Source organism: Cyprinus carpio, chromosome B8 (genome assembly GCF_018340385.1).
Source record: "Cyprinus carpio isolate SPL01 chromosome B8, ASM1834038v1, whole genome shotgun sequence".
In the NCBI taxonomy this organism is placed as follows: Eukaryota; Metazoa; Chordata; class Actinopteri; order Cypriniformes; family Cyprinidae; genus Cyprinus; species Cyprinus carpio.
The window spans coordinates 16,996,025-17,017,242 of NC_056604.1; the positions used below are offsets into that span (position 1 = coordinate 16,996,025).

General features: G+C 34.9%; 1 protein-coding gene across 20 annotated transcripts in view; it reads left to right on the forward strand.

The window, feature by feature from the left end:
- Nucleotides 1-21,218, forward strand: part of LOC109095434 (RIMS-binding protein 2-like) — a 151,870-nt gene that overhangs the window by 11,174 nt on the left and 119,478 nt on the right. For all 20 annotated transcript variants that reach the window (XR_006155335.1, XR_006155336.1, XM_042728978.1 and 17 more), the window contains exon 3: nt 17,218-17,364. Coding sequence is in view for 18 of the 20 variants with exons in the window: in XM_042728978.1 (XP_042584912.1) it covers nt 17,218-17,364 (147 nt within the window). In the remaining 2 variants the exon portion in view is untranslated. The remainder of the gene's footprint in view (nt 1-17,217; nt 17,365-21,218) is intronic.

Consider the following 21,218-nt stretch of genomic DNA (forward strand, 5'->3'; position numbering starts at 1 on the left):
GTATGTTGTGAATCTATCACTCGTTCTGGTTATGTAAAGCAGATGGCGTGTAAGAAAGATTGTTCTAAATACCATCAGATTAATCGCAACAGTAGCAGAACAAGATCTTTGTTCCTGAACACAAAGAACCACTTCAGCATTAAAGGCTTCATTAGGTAGATATGACTTTAAAATTATACTAATAATATCATAAAAGGTCCCTCATTTTTTTAGACTGTGCTGTAATAACTGGATTCTGGTGATGCTTAGTGATGCTTAGTGCTCTGCTGGCAGTACAGGGCACGTGTCTCTCTCTCTCTCTCTCTCTCTCTCTCTCTCTGCCTTATTCCCTCCATCCCTGCCTTACTTATATGAACAGCGGCAGTCATGTCCAGATTACATAACTGGCACCCCCTCCCTCATTCTTGTGGTCCAGTAGAGGGAAATGCTCAACCGGGATCTCATTATAGTGTTGTTCAGCTGGGGTTAAAGTGCACTATCACACACGTTCTTTGAGTCTCATCAGGCAGGTGCTTGTATTACGTTCCATCGTTCTTTCTTTTTGCCTAAAATGCTGTGTTTTTGGGATTATAGCGAAGCGGATTTAGTGTTAGATTTAGATTTACTAGTGTCCACTCTGTATGTGTGCTGACTTTGATTATTGTGAGGGACAGCAGTCAACGGCATAAGCCTTTCCGGAGAAGTGTGCAGCTGCTGAGAAAATGGACACGCTTGTGAATTATGAAATATGTGCATGCATGTGAGAGGAGGACAGGAAGAAAGAAGAAAGATGGAGAGCGAGAGAGGAAGAGAAAGAAGGTAGAGCGAAGGAGAGAGAAGAGCAAGCGAAGACAGATGCCAGTCAGTGGCTGGTGTTTGCATACAAATGAATTTAGAAGATAATAAAGGAGGCTATATTTTTGTGTGCGGACAGATGTTTTACTGTGTAGGAGTGTTTAAACTTAAAGGAATAGTTCACCCAAAATTGAAAATTTGCTGAAAATGTGCTCACCCTCTGGCCATCCAAGATGTAGATCTTTCTGTTTCTTCATCAGAACAGATTTGGAGAAATTTTGCATTACATCACTTGCTCATCAATGGATCGCCTGCAGCGAATGGGTGCCGTCAGAATGGGAGTCCAAACTGCTGATAAAAACATCACAATAATCCACAAGAATCCTACACGACTCCAGTTTATTAATTAAAGTTTTGTGAAGTAAAAAGCTGCATGTTTGTAAGAAACAAATCCATCATTAAGGCATTTTAATTTTAAACATGGCTTCTGGCCATAATCCATAATGACACTTCCTCCAGTGTAAAAGTTCATTCCCTGTTGTCCCCGCACATCAAAATCCACTGACATGTTTGTTTTGAACTATTTTGGACTGCTTTTGCTTCTGTGCATATTTCTCTCCTGATTAGGACGAAATGACTGGAGAAAGCAATACTATGGATTGAGCACCCATATTTAAGGCGAAAACGATGGTTTAAAACATTTTAAATGAATTTGATTATTAAAAACACAGATTTTCACAAGATGTTGGACTGGAGTAGTGTGGATTACTTGTGGACTATTGTGATGTTTTTATCAGCTGTTTGGACTCTCACTCTGACGGCACCCATTCACTGCAGAAGATCCATTAGTGAGCAAGTGATGTACAGTAATGCTTAATTTCACCAAAATGAAGAAGCAAACTCATTTACATCTTGGATAGCCTGATGGTGAGTACATTTTCAGCAAATTTACTTTCATTTCTAATAAAACACAAAAAGAGACATTTTGAATAATGTGTTGGTTGCTCTTTTAATGCAAATACAATAAAGTTGCACTAAAATGACAATAGCACAATATCTTTTCTTCAGTAATATGATGTACACTGCTTTCTCCCAAATGTATTTCTTTTAAATGCTGTCATTTAGCTCTGCCTTCCCAAGGGCTTCCATAATGAGTTTATGCGCCATATTCATCTTGCGTACATGTAAGAACACCCTTAGCCAGAGTGTCCAAGGAACTCCTATATCACGTAACACTCCACAGTGAAACCTGATGTTCATGATAGTGTAATAAACCAAACCCTGACCCGGTATCCCGTAGAGGAGACAGATCTCGCTGTAATTTCCAGCTGTTTAATTGGCTTTAATTGGGACAAATAAAACACAGCTCAGTCCAGCGTTACTAAGAGATAACCTTGACATTCTATTTAGCCCTGCTGTCTCACAGTACTGGGAGTTCAACCCAGCTAGCTTGCTTCAGATCTGCTGGTGGAATAGCTGCTCTTTCACTTCCAGCATCACTGATCTTGACTGTCATCAATCCAAGCAGCTAGATTTAAAATAATAAAAAAGGCCAATTATATCCAGGTTCTCCTCTGAGAGCCACGATTCGCTTCTGATTTTAAATTATACAAACACAGCACAGAGACGGTGATGTTCTATAGGGGTCTAAAAGAGAGTCTGCACCACCATTCAGTTACTAATTTGGTATTATTATTCATTTTTGTGACAAAATGAAAATCTAAGGCTGAAGTTCAGATGTAAAATGTAAACGTAGTGTACAAATACTACATAAGGTGGCTGCTTATCTAAATAAAATAGTTAAATACTACAGTATATGGATGTTGTTAAAGACCAGGCTTAAATGCAAGACTCAAAAAATATTTGTAGCCTTTATTTAAGATTTATATATATTTGAATTTCCATCCACTTGGATCACACAGTTGTAATATGAACTAATATATTTGTCAGTCACACATAAATTAGATTTGATGTGATAGCATGAGTAAATTCAATGTATTTTAAATACCTTTTTACATACAATAAACCTGTAATACATTTTAATAAAGGAAATCTTGCTTGTTCCACAGCTGTCCGTATTTGAATCTGTTCGATATGTTTGAACATGTCTCTGTGTTTTAAGTGTTTAAATATAAACTCATTTTCGCAATTAACAGATTTATGCTGATTCTAAGGAATTTGAATAAATGAACATTTTGAAAATAGTATTATTTAAATAAAATCTGCAACTACTTCATAAGAAACCATGACATGATTTATTGGGGTCCCAGATCTGTCTATATTGAGGTTGTTGTAGTTTTTTAAGGTGTCCGTTTGCCATTGTATGTTTCTGAAGGACTTCACAGTGGACAACTGCTTATTCTGGCCAAGAAACAGTCACTTAGACAGGACGAGGCCATCTGATCAACCTGTATGTAAAGCGTCCAACCACAGTTTGTGTTGTTTTTATATGACATGTAGTGCCAGCTATTCTAAAACACAAAACTGCACTGTGAGTGAAAAATGAGAAAACCCAGAAAAATATAGTTGTTTACATAGATATCTAATTTACTTTTTAATGGAGCTAACCTTGCAAACAAATCGGCTATAATTCTTTATCAGAAATGCTTATTTTATCGGCTAAACATGACATTAATAGCTTTTTAATACATTCCTTCAGGCATTATTGACCTTCTTGGTTTAGGTTTTATTGACATGTAAATGTGGGTCATTTTTGCAGCATGGTTTCAGACTTTTTTTATCATATGACCCCTTTAAGATGTTCACTGTCTCTTGCCGTATTTGTGTGCCGTATAAACTGCAAAGCTTGAATTGGGACAGGTCCTCATTTAACACTAGTCTGGGACCTGAGAATCAGTGCCAATTGCAATCACTTTTTTTTTATTTTGCCTGTGATTAGACGAACACCAGCTAGTTTTAAGGCTGCATGCGAGACAGGATTTAGCTCTCTGTGTGATTGCTTATGACCTGAGCATATGAGAGTAGAGGACCTGTTGATCCAATCATGTTGGGATTCACACTCATATGAAGTAACACCTTTCACTAGAGCTGAGCTTGGGAGGCTGCCTCTGTTATGATGTTCACAGTGACAGCCAAAGCTTCAAAGCTCGCCCTGTAATCATCCAAAAACACCCACCCCATGCGATGACGGCTGGACATCTGGTGTCACATCCGGCAACTTTTTGGACACAGACGGCTTGTTTGTGTTCACATTCTTTGTAAGCCATAACATATGTTTGTTTATTGTCATGTACGCTAGATATTTACACATTTATGTGATTTTATAATTCATTAAATGTAATTGGTGCTTCAAAGCATGTAGCTAATTTCTATTTATTAGATCTCTGTTATTGAATACAAAACAAGAAAATGAAAATGGCATTAGACATTATTAAGGATTTTGAACTAGAATTAAATAGAATTACACATGCAGATAGAAAGGGACAGTCTAGTCATACATTAAAAAATAATTTTAGTTTTTTCTTGTGGTCCATTTGTAATGATAGTTACAGTAAGTGAAACATATTTGAGCTTTTCATGACAATTTTCTATTTTTAAATATTTTGAGACTTTTGTGCACTCTACCAAATTCAGTTAAATATATGCTTTTATGCTCAGCAAGGCTATTGTAAAATAGTATTACAATTTAAAATAACCTTTTTATATATATATATTTAAAAATGTTATTTATTTCTGTGATGGCAAAGTAATTTTTTATTTCAGCAGCCATTACTCTTCAGTGTCACATGTTCAGAAATCAGAAATCATTATAATATGCTGATTTGCTGCTCAAGAAAAAATTCATATTAATTTTGAAAATTGTAGTGCTTTTTTTAGTCTTTACTGTCACTTTTGATCAAGCTAATGCATCCATGATGAAAAAAAAAACCATTAATTTCTTTCAAAAAAAAAATAAAAAGTAAATAATAATAATAATAAATAATAACACTTGTTTAGGCTGCAGAGTCACAGCTATTTGAACTGGAGTTTTGGGTTCTAAATATGACTCTGTGTTATAGTACATTGACTTTTTAATTTCAAAAGATCAATGAAAGTTTGGTTTGTGATGATTTGTTTTCTTTAAGAGGCGTAAAATTGATCTGTGGTGGCTGGCCTGCTGTGGATGTGATAAGTCTGGATTGACAGTGATGTGAGTGGATTAGAGGAAAAGTTATTTTCTATTGCTGCTCACTGAAGTCATCCTGACAGTCTAAGCATATACATGCTAGCCTTCAGCCATCATTAGAGAAGGCAAAAGAACAGCACATCACTACAGCCTTCTCAAAAACTGAACCGGAATCAAATCTGAGGTGCATTGGAGAATTTCTGAGAGGTTTGTTTATAAATACAGTTTACTGAGATGGTGGCTGTCAGCATGTGACTTCACTAATAAAGTTTCTTTGTGTTAGTTGCCTAGAGGATTCTTCTTAACTGGTTTGTATGTATATGTTTGAGAGAAAGTGGTAGTTCTGATCTGAGTGTGAGAAATAATGAGAAATCCTTCTCTGAGTTGCCTTCATTTGGCTTGTGCTACTTATGAACCTCTTAATAGATGAGTATAAACATTTTTATATATTTTCCAATACTGATACATACTCTCATAGGGTTTCTTTAGGCTAAATTCTCTCAAACAGCTGATAGTACGTTTTGTTTGTTTGTTTAGCTGACTAGCTGATGACTTGTTTTTTTGGATATGCCATATGTTGTTGTAGACTTGTTTGGATCCACCTTTTCTGGGCAAATAGCGTTGCTTTTTTTGAGCTTGCTGGGCACTGGCTCAAGATGTGATGTTGTCAGGGATTTCTTCAGTGATCTGGGACAGATTGGAAACAGCTGCTCAGAGGCTAACGGAACTGGAATTATGAGGCATTGAGTCTAAACGATGTGATTTAAAAAAAATAGATCAGAAACAAGAGATTAGAACTGTATCATTATGCGCCACAATTAATCAACTTATTACTGAACAAATCTGTGGCATTCATATTTTACACCTCTGTTCTCTTTAAATTGTGGTCATTCGTTTAAAATGATAGTTCACCACAAAAATAAAAATTCTGCAGTTTAATGTTGTTCTAAAGCTGCATTTGTTTCTTCCGTGGAACACAAAATGAGATATTTTGTAGCTCTTTTTGTATAATGAAAATAGATGAAAGCTTTAAGACAATATGAATGTTTTTACTGTCAATTTTGATCAGTTTAATGCAACTTACTGAATAAAATGATTTATTGTCAAAGTAATCTGGTGCTATATTCCAAGTTTTTTGGAACGAAACACTAAGTTTGTGTGAGGAAAAAGGCAGCAATTAATTTTTTTTTTTTAATGAAAATACTGCCCCTCCACCATAGGAGATAACATATGTTTTGGATCTGGATTTGAAAGTTTAGATGCTCCTTTTTTCAGATATTTTATTTGTTTGTGTTTCTCCTTGAATGCTGATCAATAGGAAGAAAATGGCTGAAGGGACCCTTGTTTACTCTGCAGAGCTAATTGATTCTCACTGCAGTTCTGATCAATTTCATTTCACACATCATTATGTCAGCACAGATATTGTCCCACTGTGCCCTCAGATAAATGCTTGTCTTTTCTTTTTTTTTGTCTTTTTTCGAGTGTTATCTTCACATGTTTCGATTCATCTTCACTGCTGGAGTTCCACAGAGACTGTTAATGTGTTAACGAGTATGTGACCTATTGTTATTGTCCACTTTACTTAGCCAAGGCTGTAATCATAATCCTATATTCTTTCCTGAAGTTCATTCCTTCAAGCGTTACAGTAATGTCAGCATTTGTGAAAGCAGTGTTTTCATAGCCTGTGTTAAAGGACATTATGGCTTTGAGCAATTTTATGAGGGTTTAAGAGGCTGCTTGTGATGCCACAAAGCAGCTAAAGGAATAAGGTCACCTACAAGCTTTCTAAAGGTTTTTGTTTTCTTTTGCTATCTTTGTCCTTCCTTTTTCCTCTCTGTGTTCTGATACAAGACAGAAGGAACTACATAGAAAAGTACAGTTCTCACTTTGAAGTAACTGAATAGGTCTTATTGAACAGGTCTTTATTTACCTCCACACTTTATTTTATTATTATTTTATTATTTTTTAGGACAGCAGAAAGAAAAAGGAGAGCGACAGAGACAGAGAGAGAAAGAAAGAAAACAGGATCACGGCTTGATAGGCTAGACTCAAACACCAGTCAAAAGTTTCAATACACTTTTCAACACGGAGTTTCTTATGATCTTAAAAACTTTTGACCTAGGAATTAAATCATTAAAATTGCTGACATAGTTATGAATTTGCCAAAATGTTTGTGTTATCTAGGTAAGAGGTATTTTGACAAAAATTCAAATATAAGATATGAGGGGTTTTTTATATATAATTTTCATACTTGCCGTTGTTTTATTGTATTATTATTATTATTATTATTACTATTTTTGATGAATTTTAAATGGTTGAAATGGTAACATACAGAGTATCTTTTTTTTCACTGGCACATATAACAGTTTTGGGTCAGTAAGTTGCTTTTTTAATACTTACTATTAAATTTAGAAAAAATAATACTTTCATTCAGCAAGGATATCTTAAAATTACAGAAATTGACAAAGGGCATTTATAATTTTACAAAGGATATCTACTTCATATAAACTATTGAACTTTCTATTCATCAAAGAATCCTAAAAAGTGTGTCACAGTTTCCACAAAAAATATGAATCAGCAGCTGTTTTCAACATTGATTATAATAAGAAATGCTTATTGAGCAGCAGTTCATCAAATTATAATGATTTCTGAAAGATCACGACACTGAACAATGAGTGCTGAAAATTTAGTTTTGGCATAACAGAAATAAATTACATTAAAATATATTAAAATAGAAGACTAGTTCTTTTACATTGTAATACTATTTTGCAGTATTTTAATGTATTTTTAATCAAATAAATGCAGCCTTGGTGAGCATTAGAGACTTCTTTCAAAAACATTAAAAAGTTTTACCAACCCCAAACTTTGAACCATAGTGCATATACCTTATAAACCTCCCAAACTTTTTCTGTAAAATATGGTCAAAAATGTATATTTGCAGCTGGAGATCACATCTGCACTTCACAGAGTAGAATTGGTGTGCTGTTCTCTCTTTCTGGTGGTCCTATGTTAATTTGAGTAGCGCACTGAATAGATGAGTGCAGATTCTCTATCTCTGCCTCTTAGTGCATGGGAGTAGCAAAGGCTAATTGAATAGCATATCTGTAATAGGCTAGATTTAATTTGCCTTGCCCTCACTGAAAACCAATTAGGAAAACGGTGAGGAGGGGTGGCCGCCCTCAAGACTGACACTCTCTCCGTCTGCAGAGTTTCACAGGACATGCAGCCGAGCCTTTCGCCAAATGTTTGCAAATGCTGGCAGCATTCCAGACTTGACCCAATACAAATGGCCCCCTGGCTGTTGGAAAAAAGGCTTAACCGTATTCACAGACAGCCAAACATGCTAATTAATATTGATGATGGGGAGAGGACAAGCTCAGCTCTGCAAAGCTGACAAAATGCAGCTTTTCAGACTTTTCAGACCCTTTTTTGTTTTAAAAAGATAGACACTGGACCAAAGGGATGGTCAGTTTTGTGGTGCTGAACTGGCATGACAGCTTGCTAATCTGCTCCCACCTCATAACAATTGTTTCTTATTGTATGGGAATAGTTTTATATTTATTATTTATCATTTATTATACTGCGTTCATGGACCTGCTGCAAATTTTTATACCAGATGCTTGGTAATGTTTCTAATGTAATTATAAACAACTCTCAAAAAAACATTTGTCTGTTTTTTTATTTTTTTATTTACTCATAACACAGTTCTCCTTAAATATTATGCTAGAAATTTATTATTATTAATTATTATTATTATTTTATAATTTCCATAAATATAAAATTCATATAATAAATATCTAAAAAAAATAATTGTACAGTAATAAAAACAAATAAAACTAAATTTTAATAACAAAAAAAATTCCATTTTAGTTTATGATTCATATTCATAAATGAGGGGATATAGCATTTAAATGTATGAATATTTAATTAAGCTTTGAGGAGTGTAAAATTTATTAACATCAAAATTCAGTAATTTAAATGGCATAACAAGTGTGTTTTATGGAATTAATTTAAATAATATCATACTTTGACAAATTAAGCATATTTAAAACAATCAAATTTAAATTTGTATTATTATTATTATTATTATTATTGTCAGAAGTAATTTTTTTGTGGAAGCTGACCTCAATCACTCTGAAGGAAATAGTGATGGAGAATGAAATATTCTTAGAATCATGGTTTTGTATTGTTTTTCTGTGATTTTAAAATGTCTAGCAAGTACTAGTTTATAAATTCCAGAGGTGAACACTGAATGTGATGTGAGGAAAGGTCTTTTTCTTGCTCTCTCTCAGCCGTTTTCTCTTTTTCCTGCCTGATCATTTTTCTCTCTCTTTTGAGGGCTCCTGAAGTCCAGATGTCTGTTTGCGTTATGGACGTTAGTGTGGTGGGTTGCTGGAGGGGTGAGCTTGTGTTGCCCAATTGCCTGTTGGTGGGGTGTAGGAGCCATGCAGCTGGGGACGAGCAGGGCTATAAATACCCTGCCGCTCACTCTCTTGAGGCCAGCGGCTGTGCAGTGCACTAGCTCTTTCTCTGATCTACAGCAGCTCTTTCAGCACACAGCATCTGAAAGGTCATTGAGTGGCCAGTCATGCAAATGACGAATATCTGACAATTGTGTGATTATATAGCCTACTCTTATAAAGGATTCATTAGTAGTTCTTTGCAGCACAATCTACTAAAACCTTCTTATTAAAGGGTTAGTTCACCCAAAAATGAAAATTAGGCCATAAATTACTTACCCTCAAGGAATCCTAGGTGTATATGACTTTCTTCTTTCAGACAAATCCAGTTAGAGTTATATTAAAAATTGTCTTTGATATTGAGGGTGTTGCAGTGCTTCAGTCCAAAAGATGTGAAATAAAAAGTGCCCATCCTTAATAAAAAGTGTCTCACACGGCTCTGGGGGGGTAAACAATGTCCTCCTGTAGCGAATCGATGTGTTTTTGTAAGAAAAATAATGTGCCGCTCAAAAGTGATGAACGCAGAAGCGCAGCGGAGAGATCAAACAAAACAACGGTCAATAATTAGAAGTACAAAATGAGGATTTGTAAAGAAGAATGTCAGAGGATTTCGATATAAGCCAAGAGGAGACTGCTTTTCCTTTGCTAAAGTAAGGAAACTTTGCTTCTTTTTGCTTTTTTAACATTTGTTAACAAATGTTGGTTTTCACGAGACTCACCAGCGCATGCGCAACACTGACCTCATACATCATCCTCCAGGAGCAGCCTCCATGTACAACTGTTGGAGCAAGCCACATTAAAGTGATAATTACGTTTTGAATATGGATATTTTTCTTACAAAAATGCATCGATTCACTACAGGAGGCCTTTGTTCACTCCCCGGAGCTGTATGAGACACTTTTTTAATGGATGGGCGCTCTTTATTTCTCTGTCGCGGATGTAACCCGATCCTTCCGACGGGTGAATATCCGCAAGGCAGCGGGTCCTGATGGCATCCCAGGCCGTGTGCTACGAGCATGCACATTCCAACTAGCCGTGTTTTCACAGACATTTTCAACCTCTCTCTCTATCTGTCTGTGGTTCCCTCGTGCTTCAAAAAATCCACCATTGTGCCCATACCAAAGAAAAATAAAATCACATGCTTAAATGACTGGAGGCCCGTTGCTCTCACACCTATCTTCAGTAAGTGTTTTGAGAGACTTGACAGAGACTACATCTGCTCTGTGCTGCCTGCCTCATTGGATCCGCTACAATTTGCATATCGCAGTAACCGTTCTACAAACGATGCTATTGATTTCACCCTACACACTGCTCTCTCCCACCTGGAAAATAAGAACACCTATGTGAGAATGCTGTTTGTTGACTACAGCTCAGCATTTAACACCATAGTGCCTGCCACACTTGTTGCAAAGCTCCAGACTCTGGGACTAAACAGATCTCTGTGCGGCTGGATCCTGGACTTCCTAACAGGCAGAAGTCAGGTGGTCAGAATGGGCAACAACACTTCATCCCCGCTGACCCTCAACACTGGTGCTCCTCAGGGCTGTGTCCTCAGCCCGCTCCCGTACTCCCTGTACATACATGACTGTACAGCCACACACAGCTCCAACGTCATCATCAAATTCGCTGATGACACAACGGTGATAGGCCTGATCACCGACAACGATGAGTGAACGGCCAACAGACAGGAGGTGAGCACCCTGACTAAATGGTGTCAGGAGAACCATCTCTCACTCAACATCGACAAGAACAAGGAGCTGGTTGAGGATTTCAGGAGACAGAGCAGAGAACACAAACCCATCACCATCGACAAGACACCTGTGGAGCGGGTAAACAGCTTTAAGTTCCAGGATCTCACCTGGTCTACACACACTGATGCAGTGCTGAAGAAGGCACATCAACGCCTCTTCTTCCTGAGACGGCTGAGGAAATTTGGAATGAGCCCCAGCATCCTCAGATCATTCTACACTTGCACAATAGAGAGTATCCTGACGGGCTGCATCACTGCCTGGTTTGGAAACAGCACCGCTGGCAACCGCAAAGCTCTGAAAAGGGTCGTGCGAACTGCCAGCCACATTGTTGGAGGTGAGCTTCCCTCCCTCCAGGACATCTACACCAGGCGGTGTATAAGGAAATCCTGGAGGATCATCAGTGACTCCAGCCATCCGTCCCACAGACTGCTCTCTCTGCTGCCCTCAGGAAGACGTCTCCGTAGTATCCGATCCCGCACTAGCCGACTGAGGGATAGCTTTTTCCCTCAGGCTATCCGACTTATGAACAGTCTGAACTAATACACCCTACAGCATACTCCACAATATGGTATGCCACATCAATAACTTTAATTTTAACTTTAACAGTTCAACACCAAACTATTTAATACAATAATCTACCTGCTACCACAGAATACCATCCAATGCACATCAATAACATTCTGTATCCAGCCCACGTACACTCTGTTGCACCTTAGCATATTTTCATACGTATATATGTTTACATAATGTAGAATGTGTACATTCTGTGTATAGTGTATAATGCGTAGTGCTAACTGTTAGTATGTACATAGTGCGTATAATGTGTGGTTCTAACTGTAAGTATATCTAATAGTACACTGTGTGTACTGACTATATATAAGTGCATATTGCACATTGTCATCTGTTGAAGTCTGTATGGTTATATGTTTCTGTTTCTGCAATTTCTGGAGCACGCTCCCAAGAATTTCACTCACCAAGGCACATGTGCTGTGGTGATGTGACAATAAAAGTGACTTGACTTTATTTCACTTCTTTTGGACTGATGCACTGTAACACCCGTTGAGTGCCATTAAACAGCTTAAAAAATCAAAGACAATTTTTCATATAACTTCGACTGGATTCGTCTAACAGAAGAAAGTCGAGGGTGAGTAATTTATGGCCTAATTTGTATTTTTTTTTGGGGTGAACTAACCCTTTAAGGGTGTACTCACACTAGGCATTTTGAACTGTGCCCGAGCGCGTTTGACCCCCAAAGCCCGGTTCGTTTGACTCGTTTAGCTGGCCCTGGCCCGGTTGGAAGAGGTGGGCCAGGGCACGATTTGGTTGGGCTCGGGCATGGTACGCATGCAGTGTGAGCGCTAACCGTGCGGAGCACGGAACAGATACTATTTTGTGTGTGCTACTGTCATCATTACGACTGCAAACGTATTCTATTACTACTACTACACTACACTTTTCAATACATTTAAATAAATCAAGTATATTTAGGTTTATAATGGCTCTCATTCTTACCTTATTGATAAACAGGAAATGTAGTTTGCGAGTAAAGCTGCAAATTATTTCATTAATCTCAGCTGTCTACGTAATCATTTTCTGATACATACAAGTGAAAAGCAATGCACGGAATAAATTATAAATGAATTATTATTAATTATTCGGCAGAATATTAGCGAAAGTGGTTTGCCTGGAATGTTTAGTGCAAGTGTGAGTGTAGGCCCAGAAACCCCCAGAAAAAAAAAACATATATATATATATGTTTTTGAAAGAAGTTTCTTCTGCTCATCAGGCCTGCATTTATTTGATATATATACAGTACAGACCAAAAGTTTGGAAACATTACTATTTTTAATGTTTTTGAAAGAAGTTTCTTCTGCTCATCAGGCCTGCATTTATTTGATCAAAAATACAGAAAAAAACAGTAATATTGTGAAATATTATTACAACTTAAAATAATAGTTTTCTATTTGAATATACTTTAAAAAAATAATTTATTCCTGTGATGCAAAGCTGAATTTTCAGCATCATTACTCCAGCCTTCAGTGTCACATGTAACATCCAGTCTATCACATGATCATTTAGAAATCATTCTAATATTCTGATTTATTATGAGTGTTGGAAACAGTTCTGCTGTCTAATATATTTGATGAATAAAAGGTTAAAAAGAACTGCATTTATTCAAAATAAAAAAAAAATTCTAATAATATATATTCTAATAATATTTTCTTTACAATCACTTTTTATCAATTTAACACATCCTTGCTGAATAAAAGTATTGATTTTATTAAAAAAAAAAGAAAGAAAAAAAAACTTCTTTTTACTTACCCCAAATTACTGACCAAAAGTGTATATTGTTATTACAAAATATTTATATTTTAAAAACATAGCTTCTATTTTTTTTTTTTTTTTACTTTTTATTCATCAAAGTATCCTAAAAAAGTATCACATGTTCTGAAAAAATATTAAGCAGCAGAACTGTTTCCAACTTTGATAATGAATCATCATATTAGAATGATTTCTAAAGGATCATGTGATAAAAATTCAGCTTTGCATCACAGAAATAAATGATAATTTAAAGTATAATAAATTTAAAAACAATTATTTTAAATTGTAATAATATTTCACAATATTACTGTTTTTTTCTGTATTTTTGATCAAATAAATGCAGGCTTGATGAGCAGAAGAAACTTCTTTCAAAAACATTAAAAATAGTATTGTTTTCCAAACTTTTGGTCTGTACTATATATATATATATATATATATATATATATATATATATATATATATATATATATATATATATATTTACTGTATATTATTATTAAAAAAATTATTAATAATACCATTATCAAATTTCAATAAATCATTATAAAAATATCCTCATAAAAAGTTCTTCAGGAGTTCTTTGCAGCACATTAAGTTCTATTAAAACTTTCTTAAGCACCATCTTCAGTGTGTGTGGCTCTTGAATTGGCAATTTAAAACTTGAAATGGAATATAATAAAGAAATTATTACAATTAAATTTATGTTACACTCAATCATAGTGGGGAAAATATAATTAAAAAAAAAAATTTATATATATATATATATATATATATATATATATATATAATAAAGAAATTATTACAATTAAATTTATGTTACACTCAATCAATTGTATTAATAATTATATGTTGAAACAAAGAAATAGAAAACATTTTACTGGTAATATTTTACACAATTTTATAAAGCAGCTGACTTTATTTTAGAAAGGGTGATCATAATATTCTGGGGTCCATGTCAGCATCAAATAATTTGGCTTTTTTACACATTTCTACATATGCTGTATTTGTAACTTACTTTTTTTTTTTTTTGACCAGTTGAATTATTATTTTCAGAAAATGTTATGAGCCTCGTCAAGAAGACAGTTTTATCAAATCAGTTGTGATGCAAACACTGACTCCCATGCACAGCCAAAAGACACAGTTACACGAAAGCATAACACAACATGCCCGAGGGTCACCAGGCTATTCAAGGCTATCTGTTTTCATTTACTTGTCAATGATCAAACCATTTTCCCTTCGCAGCTATTCACACAACATTCTAATTTTAGCCCTGTAGATTATATATGGTTCGGGACATCAGTGTAATGTTTCTGAATCTTCTCCAGAACAAAGGCCGCCCCCCGTTACACCTGACTGCTGCCATGAATTAGTAAACATGCTTTTTGTTCCCTCTGCTTCCTGTGAACTGGAGGGCTAAGCTAACCGTTAGGCTAACTCATCTTAAGAGCGGACGCTTAGGCAGGTGTGAGTATCTGGAGATCTCAAATGCCTCATATACTTGCTGTACTGTAATCTGCTTGCTGGGTCATTACATGACGGTTTTTGTACCACGTTAGTTTATTTAATTAAGTATTTTGCACTGTTTTCAAATGGCAGTATGATACGGTCAATCCAGTATTTGTCCTGTATATTCAGTCCTTACTGTATTTCATTATAAATGATATACTCTGGGGTCCAAAAGTCTGAGACTTCTACTGAAAATGCTTTTATTTTGCTTGTATTTTTATATTTACATTTTTGTTATATGGGTTAATGACATACAAGTGTTCAATATAAAGAAAAGGAAAAATCTTTCAAAAATCTAATTTGAACGCATTAATTTCTTAGAAGTGTACAATTTGTGTGTGTGTGTGTAATAAATAATTAGTTTTTTAAGCAGTTTAATGTCTCTAAAAATGTCATGGGGTATAACCAACAAGTTAAATGTAATATTTTTTATTAAAATATTAGAAAAAAAAAATAAATTTTTCCCCAAAAACCTCAAATACAAAAGAATATAAAAATAAAGTAAACACCACAATTCTATCAACCACAAAATTACAGAAAACACTAAAGTAAACAGTACAACTATTTCAGAAACTGAACCTTGTCTTTTGATAATAAAGTCTGATCATCTGACATCATAATATTTGCATATTGACTGACTTTAATAGTCACATTACTTGACACTGATTTGGAAGGCAAACATTTTTTAAATATTAATATTTTATTCATAAAGATTTTTTAGTTTGCATCAACTTTTATTTGCGTTCATACATTTTTTTAAAAAGTAGGAAAATGGCAACAAGATTTTCAATGTGGTCTCACATTTTTGGACATATGAGTATGACTTGGCAGGTCACGTTGATTATGTGCTTCTATTCTGTGAGTGAGGTGGCTTTTTCTTGAATGTGCAGTTTGTTCACTCATAACATTTCAATCAGATCATAGGAGGCTGACAGCCACTTGAATATGTAAGTTTTTCGGGCACTGAGAGCTTTTTCTGAAGCCAAACATCTGGTTTAACCTCATGCTAGCAGGACTAACAGCAACAAGCAAAATCATTCTGTGTGTGTTGTCCATTTACAGCAGTTTAATGTACCCACACTCTGTTTTCATTCTTGTTTGTTCTCTGCAGTCAAATGGAGCAGGTGTTAATGTTTTGTATGTAACCCAAACCAGTTTATGGACACACATACACATGTACAAACAGACGCGCTGATAAGCTCCTGTTTGCTTGCCAGAGTAGTAATAGCCCCATATAATGTGTAAAGAACATGATCATGGTGTAATGTTGCTTTGTACTCATTGGCCACCTGCTAAAGTCAGGCCTTACAGGAAAGCACCACTGTTGACAAGAACCACAAAAGAGTCACTCTGCTAACAAAGAACACACAGTGTAAACACAGACACGCTAGCTAGCTAGACTGTTTAATGGTAGATGATATGCTTGTTTAGCAATAAGATTCATATTTTATTCATGTAGAAAGGGAAAAAACATATTTAAGTTTATAATTTATATTTTCATCTTTGACCTTGCAGAAATGACACATACATGTGAAGTTGGTTTTGATAAAACAATACATGCTTGATCTGATTTAGTATCTAGAAATGACATAAGTGCCAAATACTTCTGGAACCATGGTGGATTTATACATTTTTATATTTTCTATTATAACATCACTGAAGATCAGAAGATACAACATGTTATTTATTTATGAATTATTTCTATAATAATATTACTTCTGTATTATATTTTTTAACTGCTTGAAAGTTTAGGGTCTTTATTTTTTAAAATCTCATACTCTAGTTGTTGTTTTTTTGTTGTTGTTGTTTTTTTTTTTTTGTTTTTGCTTTTAAAAATACAGTACAAAAGGCAATATTACAACTTGCATAAATGTTTTCTGATGTAATTTATTCCTGTGATGTCAAAGCTGAATTTTCAGCATCATTACTCCAGTCTTAGTGTCACATGATCTTTCAGAAATCATTCTAATATGCCGATTTGCTGCTCAAGGAACATCTATCAATGTTGAAAACAAATGTGCTGCTTAATATGTTTGTGGAAACCATGATACATTTGTTTTAGGATTCTTTGATGTATAGAAAGTTCAAAACAGCATTTATTTTAAATATAAACCTTTTGTAACATTATATGCTAAATGTCTTTACTGACACTTTTGATTAATGTAATGCATCCTTCCTGAACACAATTATGTATTAATTAATTAAAAATACAGTATTTTACTATTTGTTATATATCTGTTTATTCTGCATTTACAGGTTTTGTTTCTGTATTTTCCAGAAACTGAGGAATGAGGTGTTTCCGTTGCATTTATCTGAGTTATCGCCTCAGCATGTGGAAGCATACCGACTACTAGAGGACAGGAAACACAAACTCTCACCTGAGACTGCCGCCCTCTACCTGCTTCGACAACAGCACAAGCTATTGGTCAGTCTGCATGCATCTGTCCTCCTAACCATATGCCAATGATCTTGATGTTTAAGGGTTTTGTTTAAGGAAAGAAAAGAAGGAAGAAGTGTTGTATTCTGCCTATATGCTTGCTTAAATTATTTTAACATTACACAGATGTATAAACACACATATCCCACCAGAGATCATTTGGATGTGCTGGGCCAGATGTAAATGAATTGCATTTGATTATGTGCACACACCAACTTATATTCCTGTCACATCATGTTACCCAGTAGAAGCTGTTCACAAGTCATTAGGCTTCCAATACTGTTAAAGGTGTGAGGTTCACAGAATACTGGGTTACATACGCTGAATTTTAACCTAAATGTATTGAGTTGAGATTTATTGCATTATGTAGTGAACGTCTTTTATTGCCATTGGCTTATGCTGTATCACAAATACAGTGTCGACATAATCTGTTCTCATGATTACACGTCATCATCATCTTGTGATCATGTGGTATGTTTGGTTCTTTTTCTCAGTCTCATTTTTGTTTCTCCCATGTTGTCAGTATTGTGCATGAACATAACTACAGCTCGTCTTACCTGTTAGTTGCTTGGAAACAGCATTTTTTTATTTTTTATAAAAGCAGTCCATTAGCATGTCATTTATCCAGTTTTGGTGTGTCAGATTTTTGCATTGTTCAGGAACTGAAAATAAGCATTTAGGAGTGGTGCATATGTTTGTGTGTATGTGGAGAGGCAGCCAGTCATCAGTTTTTTCCATGCCTGTTTTGCAACACTGTTTTGAGGAAATGCTCAAGTGTGATAAAATAATTAAGTGTTAATGGAAAACTATCCGTGCAGAATGACATCTTGAAAATATGTGCGTATGGAGTGGGGTGTTAGCAAAGTGAACTGTAAGGTGTGTCGGGTTTCTAGACATGGAAGAGTTTGTTTCCTTTGACAGGAAGATGTTTTGGGCTTATTAATGAAACTCATTGAGGATTGTCATATTATTCATGATTCATATTGGTTTCTAGCAGGTGCATAGGAACAGTTTGAAAACTGATGGGTTCACCCAGTTCACGTAACCATGAAGTTTTCAAACCAGGGTCCAGAAACCCCACAGTGGGGCACAAAGTGTGTTATGGGAAAAATAAAAATGTGTTTTTAGGGCTGCAAATTTAAGAACATTCTTAAATTATGTTCAATGCAAAATTGAAAATAAATTATCCTGATTTAAATTAAAAATAAATGTAAATAATTAGATTGAATTGAAAATGTTTCTCCAACTTTTAACATAGAAAAACAATATGCTCATGCTGTAATACATTTTTGGATTTAGTATAGTGATAAATATTAAATTTTTAAAATAACATATTTATGATAGCGAACTTTGTTGTGATCAATGCTCCCTCTAAGCTGTGTGCATGCGCAACCTTCTTACATCGCGGCTGTGCAGAAGAAATAATATGCCTCATAACTGATCTCAGAAAGGGAATTCATGAGCAATAACTGCTTCGTTTTTTTCATATTATATTAAACTATAAACTTGCCAACATACAAAAAAAAAACCAATCTTAATTTTAAATTTATCCTAACTTACAAAAAAAAAAAAAAACATAAAAAAAAAACACATTAACGGATAGAGACAGAATATCAACCAAAAAATCCAGAAAAAAAAACACATTATATAAAGTTTAGAAATTGATTGGGAAATGGACAGGGCCATGTACTGTAAAATCTTTGACGAGAACCACCTTCCCTCAGCCAGAACACTGAAGATGGGTCATGGATTGGTCTTCCAGCATGACAATGACCCGAAACATACCGCCAAGACAACAAAGGAGTGGCTCAAGAAGAAGCACATTAAGGTCATGGAGTAGCCTAGCCTGTCTCCAGACCTCAATCCTATAGAAATCTGTGGAGGGAGCTGAAACCAAATGACAGCCAAGAAACCTTAAGGATTAAGAGAGAATCTGTAAAGAGGAGTGGATCAAAATCCCTCCAGAGATGTGTGAAAACCTGGTGACCAACTACAAGAAACATCTAACCTCTGCTTGCCAACAAGGGTTTCTGCACCAAGTACTAAGTCACGTTTTGCTTGGGGATCAAATACTTATTTCACTCACTGAAATGCAAATCAATTTCTAATTTCTTGTATTTTTTGTTTGGTATTCTGTCTCTATCCGTTAAAATAATCCTACCATAAAAATTAGACTATTCATTTCTTTGTAAGTTGGCAAACTTACAAAATCAGCAGGGGAACGAAAAAAATATTTTCCTCCCTGTATTATATTATATTAAGAATTTAACTGTTCTGTGTGAGATTTTTAAAAATGATTTTTAATAGAATTTCTTGGTAAGTAACAGCACAGTAAAAAACCTTTCACAGGTAACCTAAAATGTGCATCATTTAGTTACATCAACAGTCTGGGCTGTTATTAACCCAAGGGCTGGGTAAATATAGGACAGAACCCATCTTGGGTTAATTTTACCCAGCAAATTGGGTTATTTAACCCAGCATAAAGGGTTGATTTAACCCAGCTATGGTTTGTTAATTTTTACTATATTACTATCTTGTTTTTTACTTCATACATTAAATAATGTTTACAGATTAACTTAAATCCTCTAAACATTTCTAAAATACTCCACACAACCACTGGTTTGCGTGATAGCTTCCTTTATTTTCCTTTATTTATCATTTAAGCGTTGTTTATATCGTTTTTAATATGCTATACATATTGCCCATATTTAAACTCGTTTAACAAACATTAAAAGTAAAAATTAAACATTAAACAGAGGTTTACGTGTTATTAACCAGTCTCTGTTATTCTGTTTCCTTTATTACCGTGCTGGTTCTCGTGCCCGAGCTGGAGTCGTGTTCGGCGGGGAACTGCTCACGGCTGAGACCGCCGCCCTGCATTTCACTCATAGCCAAATATACTACCTTTATTCCTGCCCAAAAACAAACAGTAAACAGCTCTGAGGAAATATTTTAACATCCAAAGTATTTGTATTCTGTATCTTTATGAATAAAATAGTTTATTTTATGCAAAGCATCAGGCTTTTCCATCATGCGAAAAGACACTTGTTAAAGCTGATTCATACCGTGCGCCTGTATGTTGCTCTGCATAAAATTTAACAATATACAGCACAGTAACGATTTTATAGATAAAATCAAATGTATACAAACTACCCAAACACTGAAAAAATAACCCCCCCAAAAAATGCATTTGGGTTAAAAAAATAACCCAGGATTTTTTTAGAGTGAAGGGTCAAATCAAATTTAAATAGCACATTAAAGTTAAAAGTTACACAGTTTTTTTTGTGTGTGCACTGTATAGCTCTGGTATGAAGAATTATTTCTCCTCAGGAGGCCGAAATGTCCACCCAATGAAGAAACGTTTTGCTTAGCAAAAAATAAATAAAAAATTAGAGAGAACATTGGTTGTGATGTAACAGAGGTAGCGGCAGATCTTTTATTTCTCATTGTAACATACTTCTAAATTAAATGAATATAAAAAAGTTCTGTCCATTGTTTTTTAATTGAATGCAGGCAGATCTGTTTAAATGTACTAAATGATTGGAGAAATGTAGTATATGTCACTAGAGAGACGTTTTACTGGAAGATCGAATTATGACATTTTTGGTCAAATAAAAAAAAATGTATGCATGAATGAATCAGTCACAATGAAATCAATAAGATTTTATATTGAATAACTTCAGTATTTTTCTCACATTTATGGGTCTTTTTACATGAAAATATGCAGCCTTTTAAGAATGGGGGCCCTTGCAAGGGAGTTATTATATTTGGTGGTCCTTGATATTAAAGTTTGAAAACCCCTGTGGGAACTGAATTAGTTTGTACACTTCTAGAAATGTAAA